Raw genomic sequence first — 21248 nt, 5'->3', positions numbered from 1 at the left:
TATTTCATAATCTGAGACTCAAGCTTCTCTTCATATGTTCCTATCAGAGTCAGAGCCCGGTAAATTCTTTGACTAATTAATGATCTTGCACACTTGAACATATGTTAGTATACCTAATTGTTCATTAAATACTTTGTTATCATCACAACCTAAGGGAAATTGTATAAACCAATTTTCTTCCAACATACCATGTGTAATATTTTGGCCACAAGTATTATTTACAAAAGTAAGCAATTATCCTAAATCACTCAAGTAGTAGAACTAAACCTTCCTAAAAGATCATTAACAACCGAAACAATAACAACACCTAATACACAAGAATACATAACAAGAAAAATCATAGTCACCCTCCCATAAGTCTGATAATAAATTCAACAAAGAAAAAACTTTGTGGTATCACAATGATTTATCTACAATCCCTTCATAAATAATTTCAAATCAACAGTCATAAAATAGGAGTCTAGTCACAGTTTAAAAATAAGAAAAAATCGATTTAAAAAAATTAAAAGAGGGATTAACATGGCTTGATTAAATTTTGTAAGGGATTAAATATAGATTTTTTTTCTCAATGACTAATTTGGACTCTCTCTTTTTTGTGAGGGACTAAAATAGGTCTTCACCGGCAGTTCAGTCACGGTTCAAAAGTAATAAAAAATCGGTTTAAAAAAAATATTGGTAGAGGAGCTAACATGATTTGGTTAAATTTTATAAGAGATTTAATAGGGATTTTTTTCCTCACTAATCTGACTTCTGCTATTTTTGTGACGGACTAAAATGGACCTTCACTCTTTTTAAAAAGAGAATCAGCCCTAAAATTTATTTCACATTAATGATTTCAAATATTCAATTCTACTTATTTTTAAATAAACAACATTATGTTTTATATACTATTTAACTTATTTTCTAATATATATATATATATATATATATATATATATATATATATATATATATATATATATATATATATATAAGTCGGCATATCAACATTGATAAATTCTTTTAATAGCTTCAATTTAATCTTTTATTAAACAGACAAAATTTAAATAGGTTTTTTCTTTACCCACCTCCCTATGGGGGTCACCCCAGCGAAAACCCCACTTTACCCTACTTCAAAAATGCATTTCCGAAATTTTTTTTTTCTAAATTTTTCCAGATTTCGGAAGTGCACTTCCGAAAAAATCCCAAAAATTGAGATTTTGATTAATTCGGAGATGCATCTCCGAAAAAACAAAAAAAAAATTAAAAATCCCAAAAATTAAAAATTTTGGGATATTAATTAATTCACATATCATAAATTTGATATAATTTATGAGTAATGAATAATATTAATTATATATTTTGATATAATTTATGAGTTATGAATAATAATTATTATATATTTCTAATCTGATTCATATTTTAAAATTTAAAATAATTTTAATTAAAAAAATTAAAATAATTTCATCTACAAAATGAGTTATAATTTTTTATTTATATATTTATAATAATTATTATATATTTATATATTTACAAAAAAAATTTAAAAAATGAGTGTTTTAATTTATATATTTATATATTTATATAATAATAATTATTATTATATATTTATAAAAATTATTATTTATTTATATATTTATATATTTATATAATAATTATTATATATTAATTATGAATATATTTATATATTTATATAATAATTATGAAAATTACAAAAATGAGTGTTTTAATTTATAATAATTATTATATATTTATATATTTATATAATAATTATTATATATTTATATATTTCACTTACAAAATTAATAATTATTATTATATATTTATATATTTATATTCTGATTCATAATTAAAAATGAGTTATAATTTTTTATTTAGTTTAAAAAAATTAAAAAAAATTGTCTTAATTTTATTTAATGAATAAATTTTATATTTAATTATATATAATTCAAAATTTGATTTTTTTTTAAATAGTCATGTATTAGAAAAAAATTACGCAAATAACCATATTTCGGAAAAAATTACGCAAATAACCAAGTTTCAGAAAACATTGACACCAAGGCGCCATGTGAGATGGCGCCACCATTGTATCAGATGAAGGGAGGCGCCATTTGGGATGGCTCCTATGTACAACTTTTCTGCAATAAGCCATCTCAGATGGCGCCTTGGTGCATTTTCAAATGGAAAATTGAACAAAAATATACAAGGAGCCGCCATATGAGATGGCTCCTCCTCCTAAAAGTTGAAGGGAGGCGCCATTTGACATGGCTTATTGGGACTGAGTGTGTCATGTCAGATGGCGCCTAGGACTAAAAAAAGGGAATAAACCATATGAGATGGCGCCTTGGTGTTAAGGATTTCAAAAACCTGGTTATTTGCGTAATTTTTTTCGAAACGTGGTTATTTGCGTAATTTTTTTTTAATACATGGTTATTTTAAAAAAAAATTCTCAAAATTTACTTATGAAATTAAAATGTTTTTGATTTATATAAGTTAGTAAAATAATTTTTAACTTTAAAATTGTTTAGGAAATTTTGATTCACCTTGATTTTATTGATTCACATTCATTTTATTGATTCATCTTGATTTTATACCTATTAATTGTATTGATTCACCTTGATTTTAATTTTTTAATAATTATTGAATTCTTTCGGAAGTGTATATCCGAAACATTCCAAGACCAATTTGGTCTTGGAATATTTCGGATATGCATCTCCGAAGACACTCCTCTCCCAAAAAGGGGTGTTTTCGGAAATGCATCTCCGAAAACCCAAAAAAGGGGGTGTTTTCAGAAATGCATCTCCAAAAACACATTTTTTTTCGTGTTTTCGGAAGTGCATTTCCGAAATAAGACAAATTTTGAAGAAAAAAAAATTTCGGAAATGCATTTCCGAAGTTAAGAGTATTTTGGGTTTTTCACCGGAGGTGACTAAGAAAGTAGGGAGGTGGGTAAAGAAATTTCCTATAAGTCAAACTATAAGTTCGGACTATATTTTCATCCCGAACTCTTAATTATATATGCAAGTTACAAAACTAATTTAAAAAACAAATATCTATTAAATCACCATAGAAATAACCCCTTATCTTTAATTACAATAATCTTCTATAATTTACAGACAAACAAATATCATCCATTTAAAAATGTGGATGAAAACATATTATAAAACCAATAATGTATAAGTATGTCCCACATGACATGCATATGGAATAATATTCCAATACAATTTAATAAATTTATGCACCAATCAAACTCTTCCTGGTGTATTTGGGTCATGGTGATTGTTTGCTCCTGTCCCTGGATAATCATCCATTTCCAAATTCATTCTTTCCTTTACCATCAACTCTTCTCTAGCTTCAAACAAATCTTCCACTTTACTTAATCCAATAGCACTTTCCTATTATTGAAAGAAATAAATATAATGAATAAAACTCTTAATTATGTAGGTTGAATAAATTAAAAGCAAACTATAGAGAAACCATGAAAGTAGCAATATTAAAAAACAAGAATTTTACCTTATCTAGTTTAGTTTGTGTTGAAGAGGATCTCTCATCCTTTGACAAAATTCTTCCTGCAAAAAAAGAAGAAAAATTGATAAAAAATTAGTTTAAGTAATAAAAAATAATATGGAGATGGGGTGATTCCATATTTTTTTGATAAAATAATAATTTTTTTTTTTGTACATACTTGAAGAAGATGTAAGAAGAAGACATGAGAAAATCAAGAAGAATAAGAGACACTGCAGGGGAAATTTGTTGAACATGTTGAAGAAGAAAACAAAGAAGGATAAGATAAGAGAATAGGAAGATAGTGGTGATAGGAGAAACTATGTGAATGCAATGTTTATATAGAAGTCTCATAAGACAGCAATATTTGTTTTTTTATAAAAATATATAATATATAGTAATATTTGTTCTTTATGTCGACTTAATATTATTGTAATTTCTTTGTGCAATAATTTATGGTTCTTATTAATTTGTATAAATGATTCCACATGTTTGGTCAACTTTTGAGCTTTATCTAGATGTGCCTAGCTTCTCCACATGATTAATTATAATTTCATTTCAATTTAACATTGCATATTATTTAACATTGCATATTTAATACAAATGAAAGTCTTGTGAATGTTATGAAAATTGAAAACACTCTTTAAAAGTCTAAAATAATAATTTAAAATAAATATATTTTTAATTTATTAAAATTTATTTTTAATTTTTAAATAAATATTTTTTATTTTATAAAAATATAAGAAAAATATTTAGCTAGATTTACAATAAAATTTATTTACCAACAAAACCAACCCTCAGACGAGAGGGGTGTGAATTATGAGGCCACATTTTGATGGGCTCTCTATAACCCAGCCTAGCAGGCTTGTAACCAGCCCAATTACTTCATTGGGTTTTTTTTACACAAAAAAAAAAAGACTCAATTGGAGAATGATGCATAAATGATGTTGAAGTGTCATAAGTAATTATCATAATAATCATTGAGTAATGAATCATAGAGTAATGATCGACTTGGTATTATTTCTAGATGTTAATTGTAAATTTTAATACTTTCATACGATGTCTCCGACTTGACTTAGTTTCTATGACTTTAGTTCGGTATCATAAGTGATTATCATGGTAATCATAGAGTAGTGATTCGACTTGGTACTATTCCTACATGTCAATTGTAGATTTCAATACTATCATAGCTTGACTTTATTTCTATAAATGTAGTTTGGTATCATAAGTGAGTATCATGGTGATAATCATAGAGTAGTGATTCGAATTGGTACTATTCATACATGTCAATTATAGATTTCAATATTATCATATGATGTCTCTAACTTGACTTGATTTTTATAAATGTAGTTTAGTATTATAAGTGATTATCATGGTGGTAATAGTAGTGATTTAAATTAGTACTATTCTTACATGTTAACTGTAAATTTTAATACTATCATACGATGTCTCTGACTTGATTTGGTTTCTATAAATGTAGTTTGATATAATAAGTAGTAATTATCATAGTAATCATAGAGTAGTGATTTGACTTGGTACTATTCCTACATGTTAATTGCAGATTTTAATACTATCATATGATGTCTCCGACTAGACTTGTTTCTATAAATATAGTTTGGCCTATAAATATATTGAAGGACTCTATTTTAAATGAGGCCTGAAATATTGGGCCGGTTTGTTTTACTTTTTTTCTTAAATAATTTTATAGTGGTATATTTTTGTTGAAAATAAAATTATAAATAATTTTATAAAAAAAAAATTAAATTAGAAATTTGTTTAAATAGTTATTCATACAATTTTGATTTAGATATTTTATCATTTTTCTTATATATGTTTTTTGGATATTATTTTAAAAATTAAATTTGAAACTATTTCAAACATGTTTTCTTTAAAATCATTTTTGAGATACATCTTTCTGAAAATATTATGATTTTAATGTGTGTGTGTTAGATCTATGATTTTATTGTTGGCATAAATTTTGCCAAAATATATTTCTTATATGATGTTAAGCAAGATGTTGTAACATCTTGGCCAACTGTCATGACAAGTTCTGTTGTCATGAATTTTGACAAGTATTCTGTCAGATGTTGTGACATGCTATACCAAAACATCATGATAGTACAGACTAATTTTTTATCCTTGAAGATTTGATTGAAAAATATGAGATTCTGGTACTTATACATGCATGCGCAAGCAGTCAATGATATTTTAGGAACAATGCATATTTAATTTAGTTTCATAAAAAAGATCTTAGAGATTTTTTAGGAAACTTGTATTTGATTTGATTTGTTCCTATTTTGTGTGAAGATCTTGCAGCCGATTGAAGACGAGAAGATTGAAACCTAGTATAGCAAGCATTCACAACAAGAAAGAGTGGATGCAAAATAAAGGTTTAGGTTTTAGAACTCTTTTAAGTTTTTCGTGTTTTTGTTTGCATATCACTCATGTATCTTCTAATACATTGAGGTAGACTGATTGTTCTAACTCTTGATACTTTTAAGTAAAAGAGTATTGTTCTTGGTTGGAGCTTTTAAGCAAGATTAAGTATTGTTTATTGGAAGTGTAATCTTTTGTTTGGTTCTTTGATACAGTTGTTGGGACTTAGAAAGTTTTAATCACTGAGGTGATTGTGGGAACTGAGAGGGGGTTCTCATATCTAGAAGATTCCTAGATAGAAATTACATAGAAGTAGGTGATAAGTTATAAACTGGGACTATTTAGGCTTTGAACTAATACTATTATAATGAATTCAAACGTACAACAACGGAAGAAGGATCAAAATTGCGATTAATACCATATTATGGTAAAGCATATTTTACATGAAAGAAGGAGAAAGAATGAAGTAAAATGCAAAAACTTGTAATGCTTCATTATGAACTCAAAGAAGAGTTCCAGGTTTTATACATTACACTCTTAAGTCATATAAAGGAGGGAAGAGAGTGAAACTCTTATCTCTAACCAACCAATCATAAGCTATTTATTTCTACTCTAACAACCAATAACAAACTAACACCTAATGGCAATCAACTCCAAGTAATTAACTAATTTAATCAAGAGATTAAAGTAGCTAATCACAACAGAAGTGGTTATGTTCTTCTCAGTCTGCAAAGTAAAATTTATTTGCATTGCATTTATATGTATAAAGTAAAAGGATAAATAGATGCTTAGTAGGTGACCGTGTACACATCAAAGAAGAACGATTGTTAGTTAATAGATGAAGGAAAAATACTATTTTAGACTTCAATTTTTAGGGACGACATCTTTCACTAAGAAATGTAGTATTTATTTATTTTTGTAATGTAACTTTAAATGGGCATCAAATTTGTTTGGAAATTTCTCATCCCACCCTTATAGTGTGGGTCGCACTTTTGAAAATCCTAAAATAACCTTGAGTTTGTTTGGAGGTATATCTTGAGACGCGCCAAATTTCATTTTTTGTAAAAATTTAGTTCCAAGGTACATTTTTGAATTTTTTTTTAGGTTAATTCAGAGATGTATCGCAGAAAATACCATTTGTTCCTGTTGATATTTGTAAATATATAGTGTTAATAATATTTGTATATAGAATAGGCCCACATCGACTATATCATATAATTAGTTGTAATCTCTCTATATATAATAAAGTCTCCGTAGTGCTTTACAAAACACACGGTTTATTCAAATGTCTCTTAGTCTCTCGTATTTCAACATGGTATCAGAGCCTCGTTTAAGATCCGGTGGGCCACCTTCTATGGTTTCCGCTATCGGGCCACCCACCGTTCATTTCCACGCTCCAGTTGTCTAGTCCTGGGCGTGAGGGGGTGTGTTAAGAGTCCCACATCGGATAATATATGGCCTAAACATGTCCTTATAAGTGGAGGCAATCCTCACCCTACAAGCCGGTTTTGTAGGGTTGAGTTAGGCCCAACCACATTTCTTAACCGTTCCAATTACCATCATTATTTTCGATACTTATATGTGTTAATATGATACCATCACTATGTGTCCCAAAATATCTCTAATTACTAATAGAGAAATTACCATCAATATCTCCAAAAATATATAAAAAAATTCTTGACTAATATAGAAATTTTTATCAATACTAAAAAAAAAATTATTTATAGAAATATCTATAGTAGTAATATAAAAATTACAAATGTCCCAATTATAATTGAAAATATATTAGTATTATAGAAATTACAAATGGTAATTGATGGTAATATCTTGACTAATATATGTTTCAATTTTTAATTACCATCAAGAAAATTACACATATAGAAATTTCTATATTAGCCAAGAAAATATATAATTTCTATATGTGTTAAGAAATTTTCTGTTATTCCTAATATATAATTCACATATAAATACAATTTTATATTGAGTTAAAAGGTAGTGCACTGACAGTGTAAAATATCCAATAGAAAATCATAAATGTTCCATGTCATTAATTTTTTTTTAAATAAAAAAGTGGTTTAATTAGATACATGGATGGTGATTGGTTGACAGTGTAAAAATATTTTACACTGTCAGTGCATCACCCCTTTTCTCTTTTATATTAGTCAAGAAAAAAATATAAAATTATTTATCATTATTATTATAAAAATTGATTGTAATTGAAAGAAATAGTATTTTTGGAGATACATTTCCGAATTAATCTCAAAAAAATTCAAAAATATATCTCCGAATTAAATTTTTGTAAAAAATTGAATTTGATGCATCGAGACATATATCTCCAAAAACAAAATACATTTTAAAATATTTTGTTGGGAAAAAATTTTGTTTGGTGTAAAGAGAAATTGTCAATTTCTTTTTTTTTTTTTTGACGGTATTGGGCTTCATGGACTTCTAACCAATAGTCCAACTTAAAAAAAATCAATAGTATTTTTTCATAATAAATCAAATAAAGAAAATGGAATTCTCATGGACAAGGATAAACACTATTAATTTTTTAAAAACAATCAAATATAAGATTAATAGTTTTTTTTTTTGACAAATACAAAATTATTTTTTATAAATACTGTACGATTAATTTGGTAAATTTATTAACCTAAAAGATAAGAAAGATTTTATATTTATTAAAAATATGTAAATATTTTAAAATTTATGTTAGTATTATATGATATATGTTATATTAAAATAATTTAAAAAATTATGTTTTCTTAATATTGACTCAACCTCGATCTGCCCCAATTAAATCCTTAAATCTCAATCAAAAGTACTAAATTCATATGATTTAAACTTGGTGGAGAATACTTAAGTAAAAAGTGTGTTAACTATTTGATAAAGTACGACATTATATCCTAACTCACCCTTCTTGAAACTCTTCAATGAAAAGATGTGTATCAAATGAGAAATCGAACCTTGTTGGATTTGGTTCGACTGGGGTTGAGTATATAAAACTTGTATCACTCATTATTATGACACACTTTAATCATAATTGTGTTTACACTTAATTGTATTTCATTGAAGGCGAATGAAAAAAGTCTTTGAAAAATTGACGGGTATAATGGTTCAAGTATTGTTCATGATGTTGGGGTTTGGTTGAAAATATATATATTTAAAAAGTCTCACATCGCTTATCTACAATATAAAAAAAGTAAATGTCTTAGAAAGTACCAAAATGTCCTTCATTACTCTTCCACGTGGATGCCTTCTGCTTTCATTTTGTAACTAAATCTTCTTTGCTTTGTGGTTCACATGCTATACATACTTATAACTAAAATCTACTTTAATATAATAATAATTTTATAATATTTGCTTTCATCATTCTGCTCATATAATTAATGCACTATTGAACCCTTTCATATATATCATTTTTTTTACTATTATTAGATCAGTAACACAATGCATAAAATATTTTAAGAAATATTTTTAATATAACAAAATAAATTAATATATTTTTCTCTCTTTTATTTTTATTTTCAAATATTATTTTCTTTTTTATATTCATAAGGTTTCTCTTTAATTTTTCTCATACTCTTTTCATTTATAAATTTTTTAGCTTCAACTTTTTTATTATATTTTTTAAACTTCTATTATCCACATATTTTATAACAAAATTGTATTTTGTATTAAAAATTCTTATTGACCTAAATGTTTTTATGCGTACCAAACTTTTTTTTATATATTCAATTATTATTTTTTCACGGGTACCAGACATTTTTCTATACATTCACTTATTATTTTTTCACGGGTACCAGCCATATTTCTATACATTCAATTATTATTTTTCACGGGTACCAGACATTTTTCTACACATTCAATTATTATTTTTTCACGGGTACCAGACATTTTTCTATACATTGAATTATTATTTTTTCACAGGTACCAGACATTTTTCTATACATTCAATCATTATTTTTTCACGGGTACCAGACATTTTTCTATACATTCAATTATTATTTTTTCACGGGTACCAGACATTTTTCTATACATTCAATTATTATTTTTTCACGGATACCCAATATTTTTCTATTAAAAAATAATCTAAAACAAATGCGCGTCCCGTACCAGAACCCGTGCGAACGCACGGGTTTGATACTAGTTTTTATAAAGGAATGAGGAGTCCAAAGCTATATAAAGGATTCAAGTTCTTCGTTACAATATGCACCTGTCAAAAGCACTTTAAGCTTGTATTTGACTTTTTTTATTCTTTTATGCTCTTGTGTTAGAGTGTTATGAGATGTAGTTAAATATTTGTTTTGCAGGGTGTGGGTGTATTGGGGTCTGGAGTATTTGAGGGTATATTATGTGTTGTAACAATTTTCACATAGTGTTATTCTCTGGTTGTCTATTGACAACAACCATGGTTTTTTCTCCGATTTTAGAGTTTCCACGTTAATCTCTTGTGTTGTTATTTTGTTCCTCTTTTTTCTCTATGTTTGTTATTTTTCTGGTATCAGAGCTTTTGGTTTGATCCAGGGATATGAGTTCTTAGCATGCTTTGTGGTTGCAATTTGTCTGATCTTCCACATCAGAAAAGAATGATAGTGTTGTGAAAGATTTGTTGAGTTGTAGTCACAAGTTCCACTGTGTAGTTTGGGTTAGAGAAAATTGATGGAAAAAATAATTTTGACTTGTGGAAAGTTCAAGTCAAAGATATATTGCTACAATCAAGATTACACAAAGTGCAAGATTATGTCAGTGGTTAAAAAGATTCCTACCAACAAGGAAGTTACACCATAAGTTTTCAACCTGGTTTTCGGCATGTGAAAATTCTTGGAGTGGTTTAGCTTCAAGTGAAATTTATTCTTCATGATAAAATATATTATTGTCAGTGATGACAATGTGAAATTCTTGAAGTGGTTTATCTTCAAGTGAAATAAATATATTTTTCATGAGAGAGTATGATAGTTTTTAAAACTATGATTATCGGTGAAGACAATGTGAAAATTCTTGGAGTGGTGCAACTTCAAGTGACTATATTCTTTATGGTGGAGTATGATTGTCGCTGAAGATAATGAAAGTTGATGTTTTATTTTCAATCAAGGTGAAGATTGTTGATATTGGTTGAAAATATATATGTTGATACTCTTTACGGTTGAGTATGATTGTCGGCGAAGACAATGAAAGCTAATGTATTATTTTCAATCAAGGTGGAGATTGTTAGGGTTTGGTTGAAAATATATATGTTGAGGAAGTCCCACATCGCTTATTTTTTTAAAGGAAGAGGGAGTCCAAGACTATATAAAGGATTCAAGTTCTTCCTTACAAGATGCACCCGTCAAAAGCACTTTAAACTTGTATTTGACTTTTTTTATTCTCTTATGCTCTTGTGATAGAATGTTGTGAGATGTAGTTAAATATTTATTTTGGAGGGTGTGGGTGTACTGGGGGCCTGGGGTATTTTAGAGTATATTATGCGCTGTAACAATTTTCATATAGTGTTATTCTCTGGTTGTCTATTGACAACGGTCGTGGTTTTTTCTCCAGTTTTGGAGTTTCCACGTTAATCTATTATGTTGTTATTTTGTTCCTCTTTTTTCTCTATGTTTGTTATTTTCCCAACACATGAAAATATGGGATTGTGAAATGGTTGTTGTCATTTAATCTTGGACCTAAATATGGGTTATCTTAAGGAAACCAAAGGTATTATTTCTATTACACCATTTAGGATAAAGTGTTTCTCGCTCACATGAGAGTGTTCCTTGAAAGGGAATATATCTCTAAAAGAGATACTAGTTAGGATATAGAATTTGGAGAAATATGATACGTACAAGATACAACTTTTCCTTTAGATGAAATTGAGTGAGTCTCATAAAGTGTTGTGATAGAACCTTTAACCTAAATAACACAAGAAGTGTGTAAACAAGACAAAATTAACAAGAGAGATATGGACTACTGTTAACTCAAGAAAGTGGCATCGTGCTCGAGGATCAAGATGATCGTGTAATCTTACAATGGTTCATAATTGGCCCTAAATATAAGAAGTGTCTTGGAGCCTTATAATATAAAATGGAATCCATGTACACTAACCAAGCATTAAGAATGAAGAATTCATCAATAAAACTTAAGAAGAATTAAATAGAACGACATGGTTGAATATGAAGTCGTTACTAGATCCAAATCTTTCATCTATTGGACGCTAAAGTCTAAAAATAGATTTAAGTTTAATATTAATTTTAACTATTAAATTTTAATGTTGGTATATTGCTTAATAGGCTGATAAAGTGTATATTATGTAATACAATTGATCTCACGTTGTTGAGTCAAACATGAGTTGCGATGAAAGATTTGGACGATAATATTAATAACTGATTAGAATCGCATATTATTGGTCAAGGATGCTACATGAGAATAGGTCAACGAAATCTAAACCCAACAAAATTTTCTCACTATTGAACACTGAAAAATTCAATTTTATTTCCTACCACCGTACATTTCAAGTATTCATAAAACAATCAACAACCTGATAAATCAATCTTAAAGTAATAGAAACTATTGAACAATCTTTGAAACACAAAAAGTCCTTGTGGAGATGATAATTAACACTTGCTTTCGAGCTACAATAGTCAATGTTGTTTATGCTTCTTTTGTTATGGTTTCGTCTAGTCTAGACTTTAAAATTTGGACCCTTAGTTAATATAACAAAACCCGGATTTACGTGTTTTTTTTTGTTTGGTTTTCCAATACTTTATTTGATTAATATTTTTTTTCTTGTTTGATTATAGGGAAAATGGATAAAAACCAAGAAAGAGTGAGACATGGTAGGGTGGCTCAACATGCTTCTGTTTGCAAGGAGAACGTTAGACCCTCACTGTCCGCAGTTAGAGAAACTTCATTTGATGTTAAAGCTTCATCTTCCCAGGTTCATCTGTCTCTAACATCATCTTCTCGAATTCATGTGTCATTGGCTCATCATGAACCCCATGCTTCCCTATAAGCCCTTATTGTGTCTGATGTTGTCGAGCGCGATAGTTTTCCAGGAGGCCTCTCAAACCTTTCACTACTACCTCTTTATGTACATCATCCTGATAGGCACATGTTGGATGGAGAAGTAGCATAAGTCTTTAATTACTATTTTAAACACTTGTGTTATATTAATTGAATTGTTTGATTATGATATATTTATTTTTTGCAGTATTGTGGTAAATTGAAATGTATTAACCACTGTAGGAAGGTTGCAAAGGTATCGCAACCCGATGAACTATGGCTTCAAGATGTCTTGTAGCTATTTGGGCAGAAGGATTTATGCAAGACTGAATATGGTTATATTATTGTCTACATTTGTGGAGCGATGACACGCAGAGAATTTGTCATTTCATCCTCTAATCAATGAGGTAATCATCACACTTGATGATGTATTATGCCTCCTACATCTTCCAATCACGTGAAGATTCTTATATTACTCCAAAATCAGTAGACCTACTGCACTGGACATGATGGTGACATATTAAGGAGTTGAACCAGTTAAAGCCCAACAGGAGATAAATGAAACCAAAGGATGTCATGATATATTTTTATTCTTGGTGAAGTTGCATGAAGATCACATGGCTGCAGTTGTGGATGTCACGAGTGATGTTGCACGGGTTCCCTATCATAGAGCATGTGCATTGAGGTCATACTTCATGATTTTGGTCAACACGTGCATATTTATGGACAAAAGTGTAACCTATGACGATATTGTTTATACTAAATACTACATTGACTTTGAGAGGATTCAAAAGTACATATGAGGGGAAACTTATTTGGTTTACCTTTACTTCAAGTTAGTTAAAGCTAGATTATGGAAAACAAGACATCTTACAACAAACAATTGTCTATTTACGATAATGTTTTGCACCCTTATTGATATTTATTACATTATACTTGTGTTACACTCTTATTGATATTTTACCTGAACCATGTTCAGGCATGGATCCACCAGCATTTTCCACATCTCTCCGACTGAGAATGTGTTGAAAACTACTCTAAGGAATCACCACGTGCATGCTCCATAATCCCACTCAGAGGGAATCTGATGATCGAGTCATTTCGAGTTTCTCTTAACTGCATTGTGTCAAATGATATATGTTTCACACCATACATTGAGCACTGTGAGACATGACCTTTGCATGTAACACCTCTGCACTCAATATGATTGGCTTGTGGGTCTCGATTTATGTATCCACATCTACTTGAGTGATTATTGTGGTTGTTCAAGTATTTGCAAGATATACCCAGAGACTCCACAGTTGTTACTCTTGCCACTATCCTCTATAGAGATGTTGGTGGGATATTTGCATAATACTATGAGCATTTGGTTCCAAAGGATATATGTCATGTGCCAACTTTTCGTTCATGGAGTACGGTATACGGTTATATCCAATGATTTTATAGTGTCACATCCTTACATAACACCAAATATAGAAGAAGATTCCCTAAGACCAACTCATCGGGAGATATTAGAAGAGAAGCATGCAAGGGCAAACCATGTCGTGGATATGTTGATATGTTACTATATTATGGCTATTAGGAGAGAGGTCATAGCTAGGGGTGAGTTTCAAGAAGGTACTCTTGAGAGGGTCACTTTACATACCATTTTAGCATAGGTGTGACATGCATTGCAGTACAGAAGACAAAAGAGGAATAGGTTGTCAGATATACACAATAGTTGTCTTTTACTTTGTATTTTGATATTAACATCTGGAAATTTTATATTTTGGTTCGTTGTATATTATGACTACCTATGTGCTTTAAAATTTGATCTTATTTTTGAATGACTAATGTGTATGGTTTTCTATAGGGATTGGTTTATTAATGGCTTATAACGTAAGATTCATTGAAAAATGTAAAATTTCTCCCAACTTTACTGTCTAGGTGTGAAAAAATATCCAGAAATTTATCTAAATTTTAAAATTCGAACTCACACATTGTAACTTTGTAAGTAAACACAGATACATACACAAGCAATGCGTAGGAATTCTTTGGAGATTAAAATCCATATTTTTTTTTATATAAATGGGGTGTTAATGAAGTGGTTTGAAGTATAATAAATGTGTTTTAATTTCGAAATTCATGCTATACGAAGAGTATTTTGAAATTTTTATAGGGTGTGTGATTATTAGATGGAGGTGAAGATCACCATTCTTTATGAGTATGATGAAAATCTAAACTGTCATAATAAGGATAATGGGCCAGGTAGCATTTCACAATAGAGCCCACATACCCATGATGAGTTTACATTAGTGAGTAGGTAAGATAATCCAAAAATGTTAGGGGACATTTGAATTTGCAAGAATATTTCTTTATATGAACATAAAATATAAATGAATTAGGTCAAAGATTATTCACTATCGTACACTTTAAATAAATAAAGACATGTACAACCAATTTTAAGACAATACAGTGGTTAGGGCACACAGAACCAAAAACCTAACGTGACATTGAAAAATCAATCTCCTTATTTAAAAATTAAAAATACATATAAAAGAAGGGAAATGCTAACTACTCCAATGTTTTTGGGATATTTTTTAAGTGGTTAAAATAGTAAGCATTTTTAAAAATATGTGTATTCAATGCATTTAAAAATGTATTGGAAATTGAAATCTTGACTTTTATAAAAAATATTTTCTTTATTTAGTATGCTTAAAGAGTACCCTCCAGCAAGACCCATAAAAGAACGATTGATTAAATTGAAAATGCAATGAAAAGGGTTAGGCTCATTCAAAGTAATTATCTGTTTTGAAAATTTTAAAAATTAAAATTAATTTATTATTTGAATTTTAAAAAACATAAAAGGCAAAATTAATTTATATATATATATATATATATATATATATATATATATATATATATATATATATATATATATATATATATATATATATATATATATATATATATATGGTAATAAGTGGTAATTGTCAATAAATGTATATAAATGTTTGGCCGATTATGATCAAAGTGATAAAATCTATGTTGGTGACAATTGGTCGAAATGATTGTTAGGATGGTAGTCGATGGTGATGATTAATTCTTAGTTAAAGTTAATATTAAATAAAATTATATATAGTGTACATAAATTAAATAATTATTTTAAAAAATATTACATAACTTTTTCAAAATTCTAGCTTTACAATTTGAGAACTTAACTATATAATGAAATAGATATTTGCAAATTAAAGAAATACATATTCTAAATATTTTTGTAATTTAAATATATTTAAAAACTATAACTACAAGTCTACAACATCACACATTTAAGCACCAAAAATTTTGTTTATTTTATATAAAAAAAATCTCAAGCTTATTCCTATAAAATATATTATAACAATATTTATCTAGGATGTATCGCCTCTAAGGTGAAATGTAACAACAACATTAAATCATTATTTGGCTCAAAAATAGTGAAATTCAAAGCATAGAAGTCCTATTCCATGGTAAGATCCTATTCAAACGCTCTCTTCTTCAATTTCATTCCAATTCTCACCATAACACACAAACACAAAATTACATAATTTGTTTTGTATTAGGTCAACAATCATAGCTACAACAACTCACTAAAACAACCACTTTTGTTTCTTTCTTCATGTTTCTTTCTTGACCTTCTATCCTAAGTTTGTGCATTGATATTGTCAAAGTTAGATAGATTCATTGATAAAGTTTTGTACTTTTGATTACCCTTTATCCTTAACTCAAATGGGTTTTCAACAAAATAGCCTAATGTTGTTTATGTAGCAAGCAATCAATCACTCAAAAAATTTAAGGTTAGGTTATTCTTTGAATAAACCTTGTAAATATGTTTGTGCTTGATTATTGGATATATTGATGATTTTCTTTGTACATTTTCTTTGAAACCATTGAAAAATTGAATCATTCATGGTTGTGAATTGTGATTATATCAAATAGAGAGAAGGGTTGAATTAGTGTTCTTGAGTTGTGGTGAGTACTAACTATGACAATGGTTGAGAGACATTTGGATTCTTTCAAACTTGTTTCTAAAAAATCATTGTTTTTCTTCTTCTCAATGACATCAATCATGTTCCTCATGTCATGGTTCTTCGTCTTGCGAACCTCGAGTCGTCCGTATTTCATTGATCATAACTTGTTGCCAAGCTCAAAGCTTTTCTCTACCCTTGAAGATTCCATGTTTCATACAAAAGTCCCGAATGTGAATGTCGAGTCCTCGTTCGGGAACCGAGCAATACTCGTCGATAACGAAGATGTTGAAGACGAAAGTGAAGCTAGCAAGTCCAATGAGAATACAAAATGTAGTAATAGAAATGATGCTTTTCTTCTAAAAGTTTTCATGTATGATTTACCGTCCGAATTTCATTTTGGACTCTTGGATTGGAAACAAGATGGTAAAAGTGTTTGGCCTAATGTTAGAACAACGATACCCGGTTACCCCGGAGGTTTGAATTTGCAACATAGTATAGAATTTTGGCTCACATTAGACATTCTTGCTTCTGAAATTCCGAATGCTCCAAAGGCGAAGACAGTGATTCGGGTTCAAAACTCTAGCGAAGCCGACATAATATTCGTGCCCTTCTTTTCGTCGTTGAGCTATAACCGAAACTCGAAACCTAGTCCACATGAGAAGAAAACTAGGAACATAATACTTCAAGAGAAGTTAGTGAAGTATTTGACATCTCAAGAGGAATGGAAGAGATCAAAGGGAAAAGATCATTTGATTATAGCACATCATCCTAATAGTATGTTGGATGCAAGAATGAAATTGTGGCCAGCTACATTCATACTTTCAGATTTTGGAAGATATCCTTCAAGTATAGCTAATGTTGAAAAAGATGTGATTGCACCTTATAAGCACTTAATCACTTCTTATGCCAATGATGATTCCACCTTCGATGGCCGCACGACATTGTTGTATTTCCAAGGAGCAATTTATCGAAAAGATGTATGTATTTCTCTCTTGTTCTTTAACATCTGCTGAAAAACGGCTTATGACATGTTTATCAGTTGTTTTCAGCGTATTTTCGTAAGTACTTCAAGATATTTTATGAAAATTGCTTACATGAAAAGTTTGAATTTATTTTAACTCGTTATAGGAATAGCTTATGTATAAGCACTTATATGATAAGCATTTAGAATATAAATGCTTATGCTTATTGACTTCAATTTTTTTTTCATCTTATGATTAGGGAGGTTATGTAAGGCAAGAGCTATATTACTCATTGAAAAATGAACCAGATGTACATTTTTCATTCGGAAGCATACAAAAAGACGGGATCAAGAAAGCGACGGAAGGCATGCGATTGTCGAAATTCTGCCTCAACATAGCAGGCGACACGCCTTCGTCGAACCGTTTGTTCGACGCAATTGCTAGTCATTGTGTGCCTGTGATCATAAGCGACGAAATCGAGTTACCGTTCGAGGATGTCCTCGACTACTCCGAGTTCTGCGTGTTCGTTCGAACTAGCGACGCTGTCAAGGAGAATTATCTCATAAATTTCATCAGGAGTATAAGTAAAGATGAGTGGACAAAAATGTGGAACAAGTTGAAAGAAGTTGAACATATTTTTGAGTATAATTTTCCATCTAAAGAAGGTGATGCTGTACAAATGATTTGGCAAGCTGTTTCTCATAAAGTTCCTGCTATAAAGTTGAAGTTAAATAGGTTTAGGAGGTACTCTAAGTCCCCTCCAAGTATAGAGAAAGATTTGAAACCAATACATGTACCTAAAAACTTTTGGTGATAAAGATAATTTAAGCAGTATTTGGTGCAAACAAATAATTGATGTATCTGATCTATATAGTAATTTTTTTGCTTATCATAGTGATCAGAGAGTGTACGTTAATATCGAGTTATGTACTTGAGAGAGATTTTTAGATATGAAAAAACAAAGGTTTTATTATGTAACAAAGGAGGTTGGTATTATAGAGGAAAAACATTAAAGTTGCTTCATGTTATAAAGTATTCTGACATGAAATTTATGTTGATGTTGCAGTGTGTTTGGCAGATGTAGGATTCATGGTAGATATAGGATTTAAGGCAATTATGTACCTTTGTAGTTAGGATATTTAATGAAAGTTTGTTCTGGATATCTTTTATTCAAACATTTTCAACAACTAGACACATGTTACACCATGCCATTAAGATTGTGTTTCTCAAGTAGTTTGCTTATTGAATGCAGATGCAAAAAATTTAAGATGTAGTTTCCATACCTTTATGAAATGTCTTTGTCTCTATTTCTCTTACGAAAGATATTTTATCCTTTTCTCTTTTATGTTGAGTTCTCTCACATTGTAAAAAAAAATGATGAACAATGTGTTACAATCAAACAAGTTCTTAGAACTCTCTTTGACTTTATTTTTTGGACTGTGTCTCTTGGTTGCCATGGAAAAATTTGAGACTAACTGTGAATGAGAGTGTTGTGAGTGCAATGTCCTAATGAATCAACTCATAATTAGTGTTGTGACTCAGTGACTGCAATGTCCTAATGAATCAACTCATATTTATAACGTTAGCTATTAGAAATTATCATAATTTTTCTTTTATTTTTATAATTTATTATTTTTTTAAATCAATTAAAAAATGAAGAGATTGATTGAAACATGAATATGGAGAGACTTTTTGAAAAGACAGAGCCAAGAAATTGACAGAAAAAATTTAAAATAATTACTTTATATCTTTATTGAAATGTAGATTTATAAAAACATAAATAGAAAATATAATTTTTCAATTTTAAAAAGTAATAATTAATAAAATTAAATACACTTTTAGTCCTTTGTAATCCACATTATCTCATTGGTTCAAAGATGTGTGAATTATATAAATCAGTTAATGTGGGACTTTATCAGAAACAGAACGTGAACCGGAGCCTTTTTTCGGTGTTCTCTGTTTTTTGAACCCAATCTTCTGAAAAAGCTCAAAAGCTTCTGATCATGTTCTTTGGTGAAATTTCCACCATTTCTTTTAAACTTGTTCTTCAATCTACGAAACTTACACCTCAATTGATCCTTGTTCGCATCAGCTTGAATAGAGTTCTTCACAAAATCGTAAAATGCTGGTGTGTGTTTCATAGAATCCCTTCCTGTTTGTGTAATGAAATCAGCTAAACCTTCAGAATGGCGAGCTCGTCTTCTTCTTTGAAGAGTCTCTGAGCTGACATCTTCTTGTTAGATTCTCTCCCCATTTCTGCTTCCTTTTCGCCGTCAAAACCACAATCTTCAGTTTCGTTTACTTTCTTCTTCAAACACTTAGAAGAGTCGGAGTCAGTGTCGTTGTTATCTGTCGCACGCTTGGTTCCAGTGGTTTGAAACTCAGTGGCACACTTGGTTCCAGATTTAGCCGGTCAAGGAGTGGTTAGAACCTTCAACAGCTTCGATGCAAGTGGCTTTAATGCAAGGGGTTTCGCAAGTGGAGTGGGTCTCGGTTCTGATTCATAATCAATTTTGAATTCAGAATCTGATCCAGATTCGGATTCAGAAGATGGTGGTGGTTTAGAATTAGAGTTTGAAGTAGATGGTGGAGGGTTTTTAAAAGCAATAGGTGGATGGTTTTTGGCTTGAGCTTCCTCTGCTTCTTCAAAAGAATCTTTCGATGAATCTTCCTCTAAGAAAGAGGTGGAGGGTGGTTCTTCAAGCAGTGAAAGACGGTGTTTCTTGATTGCCATGGAAAAGTTTAAGACTAGGGTTAGGGTTTCTAAATGAGAGTGTTGTGAGTGCAATATCCTAATGAATCAATTCATATTTATAACGTTACCTATTAGAAATTATCATATATTTTCTTTTATTTTTATAATTTATTATTTTTTAAATAATTAAAAAATGAAGAGATTGATTGAAACAAGAATATGGAGAGACTTTTGAAAAGATAGAGCCAAGAAATTAACGGATAAAATTGTAAATAATTACTTAATATCTTAAGTGAAATATAGATTTATAAAAATATAAATAGAAAGTATAAACTTTTTAATTTTATAAAATAATAATTAATAAAATTAAATACATTTTTAGTCCTCTCTAATCCACATTATTTCATTAGTTCAAATATGTGTGAATTATATAAATCATTAGTATTATTTATAAATCAATTAATATGGAATTTTAGCAAAAACAATACTCGAATCGGAGCCTTTTTTCGGTGTTATCTGTTTTTTGAACCCTATCTTCTGAAAAAAGTTCAAAAGCTTTCTGATCATGTTCTTCGGTGAAATTTTCGTCATTGCTTTCAAACTTGTTCTTCAGCCTACGAAGTTTACGCCTCAATTTATCCTTGTTCACGTCACATCGGATAGAGTTCTTCACAAAATCGTAAAATGCTAGTTTGTTTTTCATATGATCCCTTCCTATTTGGGTAATGAAATATCCTAAACCTTTCAGAATGGCGAGCTCGTCTTTTT

The 21248-nt window shown here is 29.4% G+C and overlaps 3 protein-coding genes across 3 annotated transcripts; 1 reads left to right on the top strand and 2 right to left on the bottom strand.

Annotated features, from left to right (window-relative positions):
* Positions 1 to 3016: 3016 nt before the first annotated feature.
* LOC131598820 (uncharacterized) lies at positions 3017 to 3820 on the bottom strand. Its single transcript, XM_058871382.1, has 3 exons — positions 3665 to 3820; positions 3493 to 3548; positions 3017 to 3374 (listed from the first exon to the last, which is right to left on the bottom strand). The coding sequence occupies exons 1-3, from the start codon at positions 3738 to 3740 to the stop codon at positions 3225 to 3227; spliced, it is 282 nt and encodes a 93-aa protein (XP_058727365.1). The 5' UTR covers positions 3741 to 3820; the 3' UTR covers positions 3017 to 3224.
* A 12509-nt stretch (positions 3821 to 16329) lies between these two features.
* LOC131598819 (probable arabinosyltransferase ARAD1) lies at positions 16330 to 18904 on the top strand. The gene is made up of 2 exons (XM_058871381.1): positions 16330 to 17800; positions 18045 to 18904. The coding sequence occupies exons 1-2, from the start codon at positions 16838 to 16840 to the stop codon at positions 18597 to 18599; spliced, it is 1518 nt and encodes a 505-aa protein (XP_058727364.1). The 5' UTR covers positions 16330 to 16837; the 3' UTR covers positions 18600 to 18904.
* Positions 18905 to 19958: 1054 nt separating this feature from the next.
* LOC131596781 (GLABROUS1 enhancer-binding protein-like) lies at positions 19959 to 20519 on the bottom strand. Its single transcript, XM_058869522.1, has 2 exons — positions 20217 to 20519; positions 19959 to 20102 (listed from the first exon to the last, which is right to left on the bottom strand). Exons 1-2 carry the CDS (start codon positions 20517 to 20519, stop codon positions 19959 to 19961), a joined length of 447 nt encoding a protein of 148 aa, XP_058725505.1.
* Between the last annotated feature and the right edge of the window lie 729 nt (positions 20520 to 21248).

Source organism: Vicia villosa, linkage group LG4 (genome assembly GCF_029867415.1).
Source record: "Vicia villosa cultivar HV-30 ecotype Madison, WI linkage group LG4, Vvil1.0, whole genome shotgun sequence".
In the NCBI taxonomy this organism is placed as follows: Eukaryota; Viridiplantae; Streptophyta; class Magnoliopsida; order Fabales; family Fabaceae; genus Vicia; species Vicia villosa.
The sequence above is the reverse complement of the archived record's forward strand: the minus strand, read 5'-3'. Positions and strand labels throughout refer to the sequence as shown.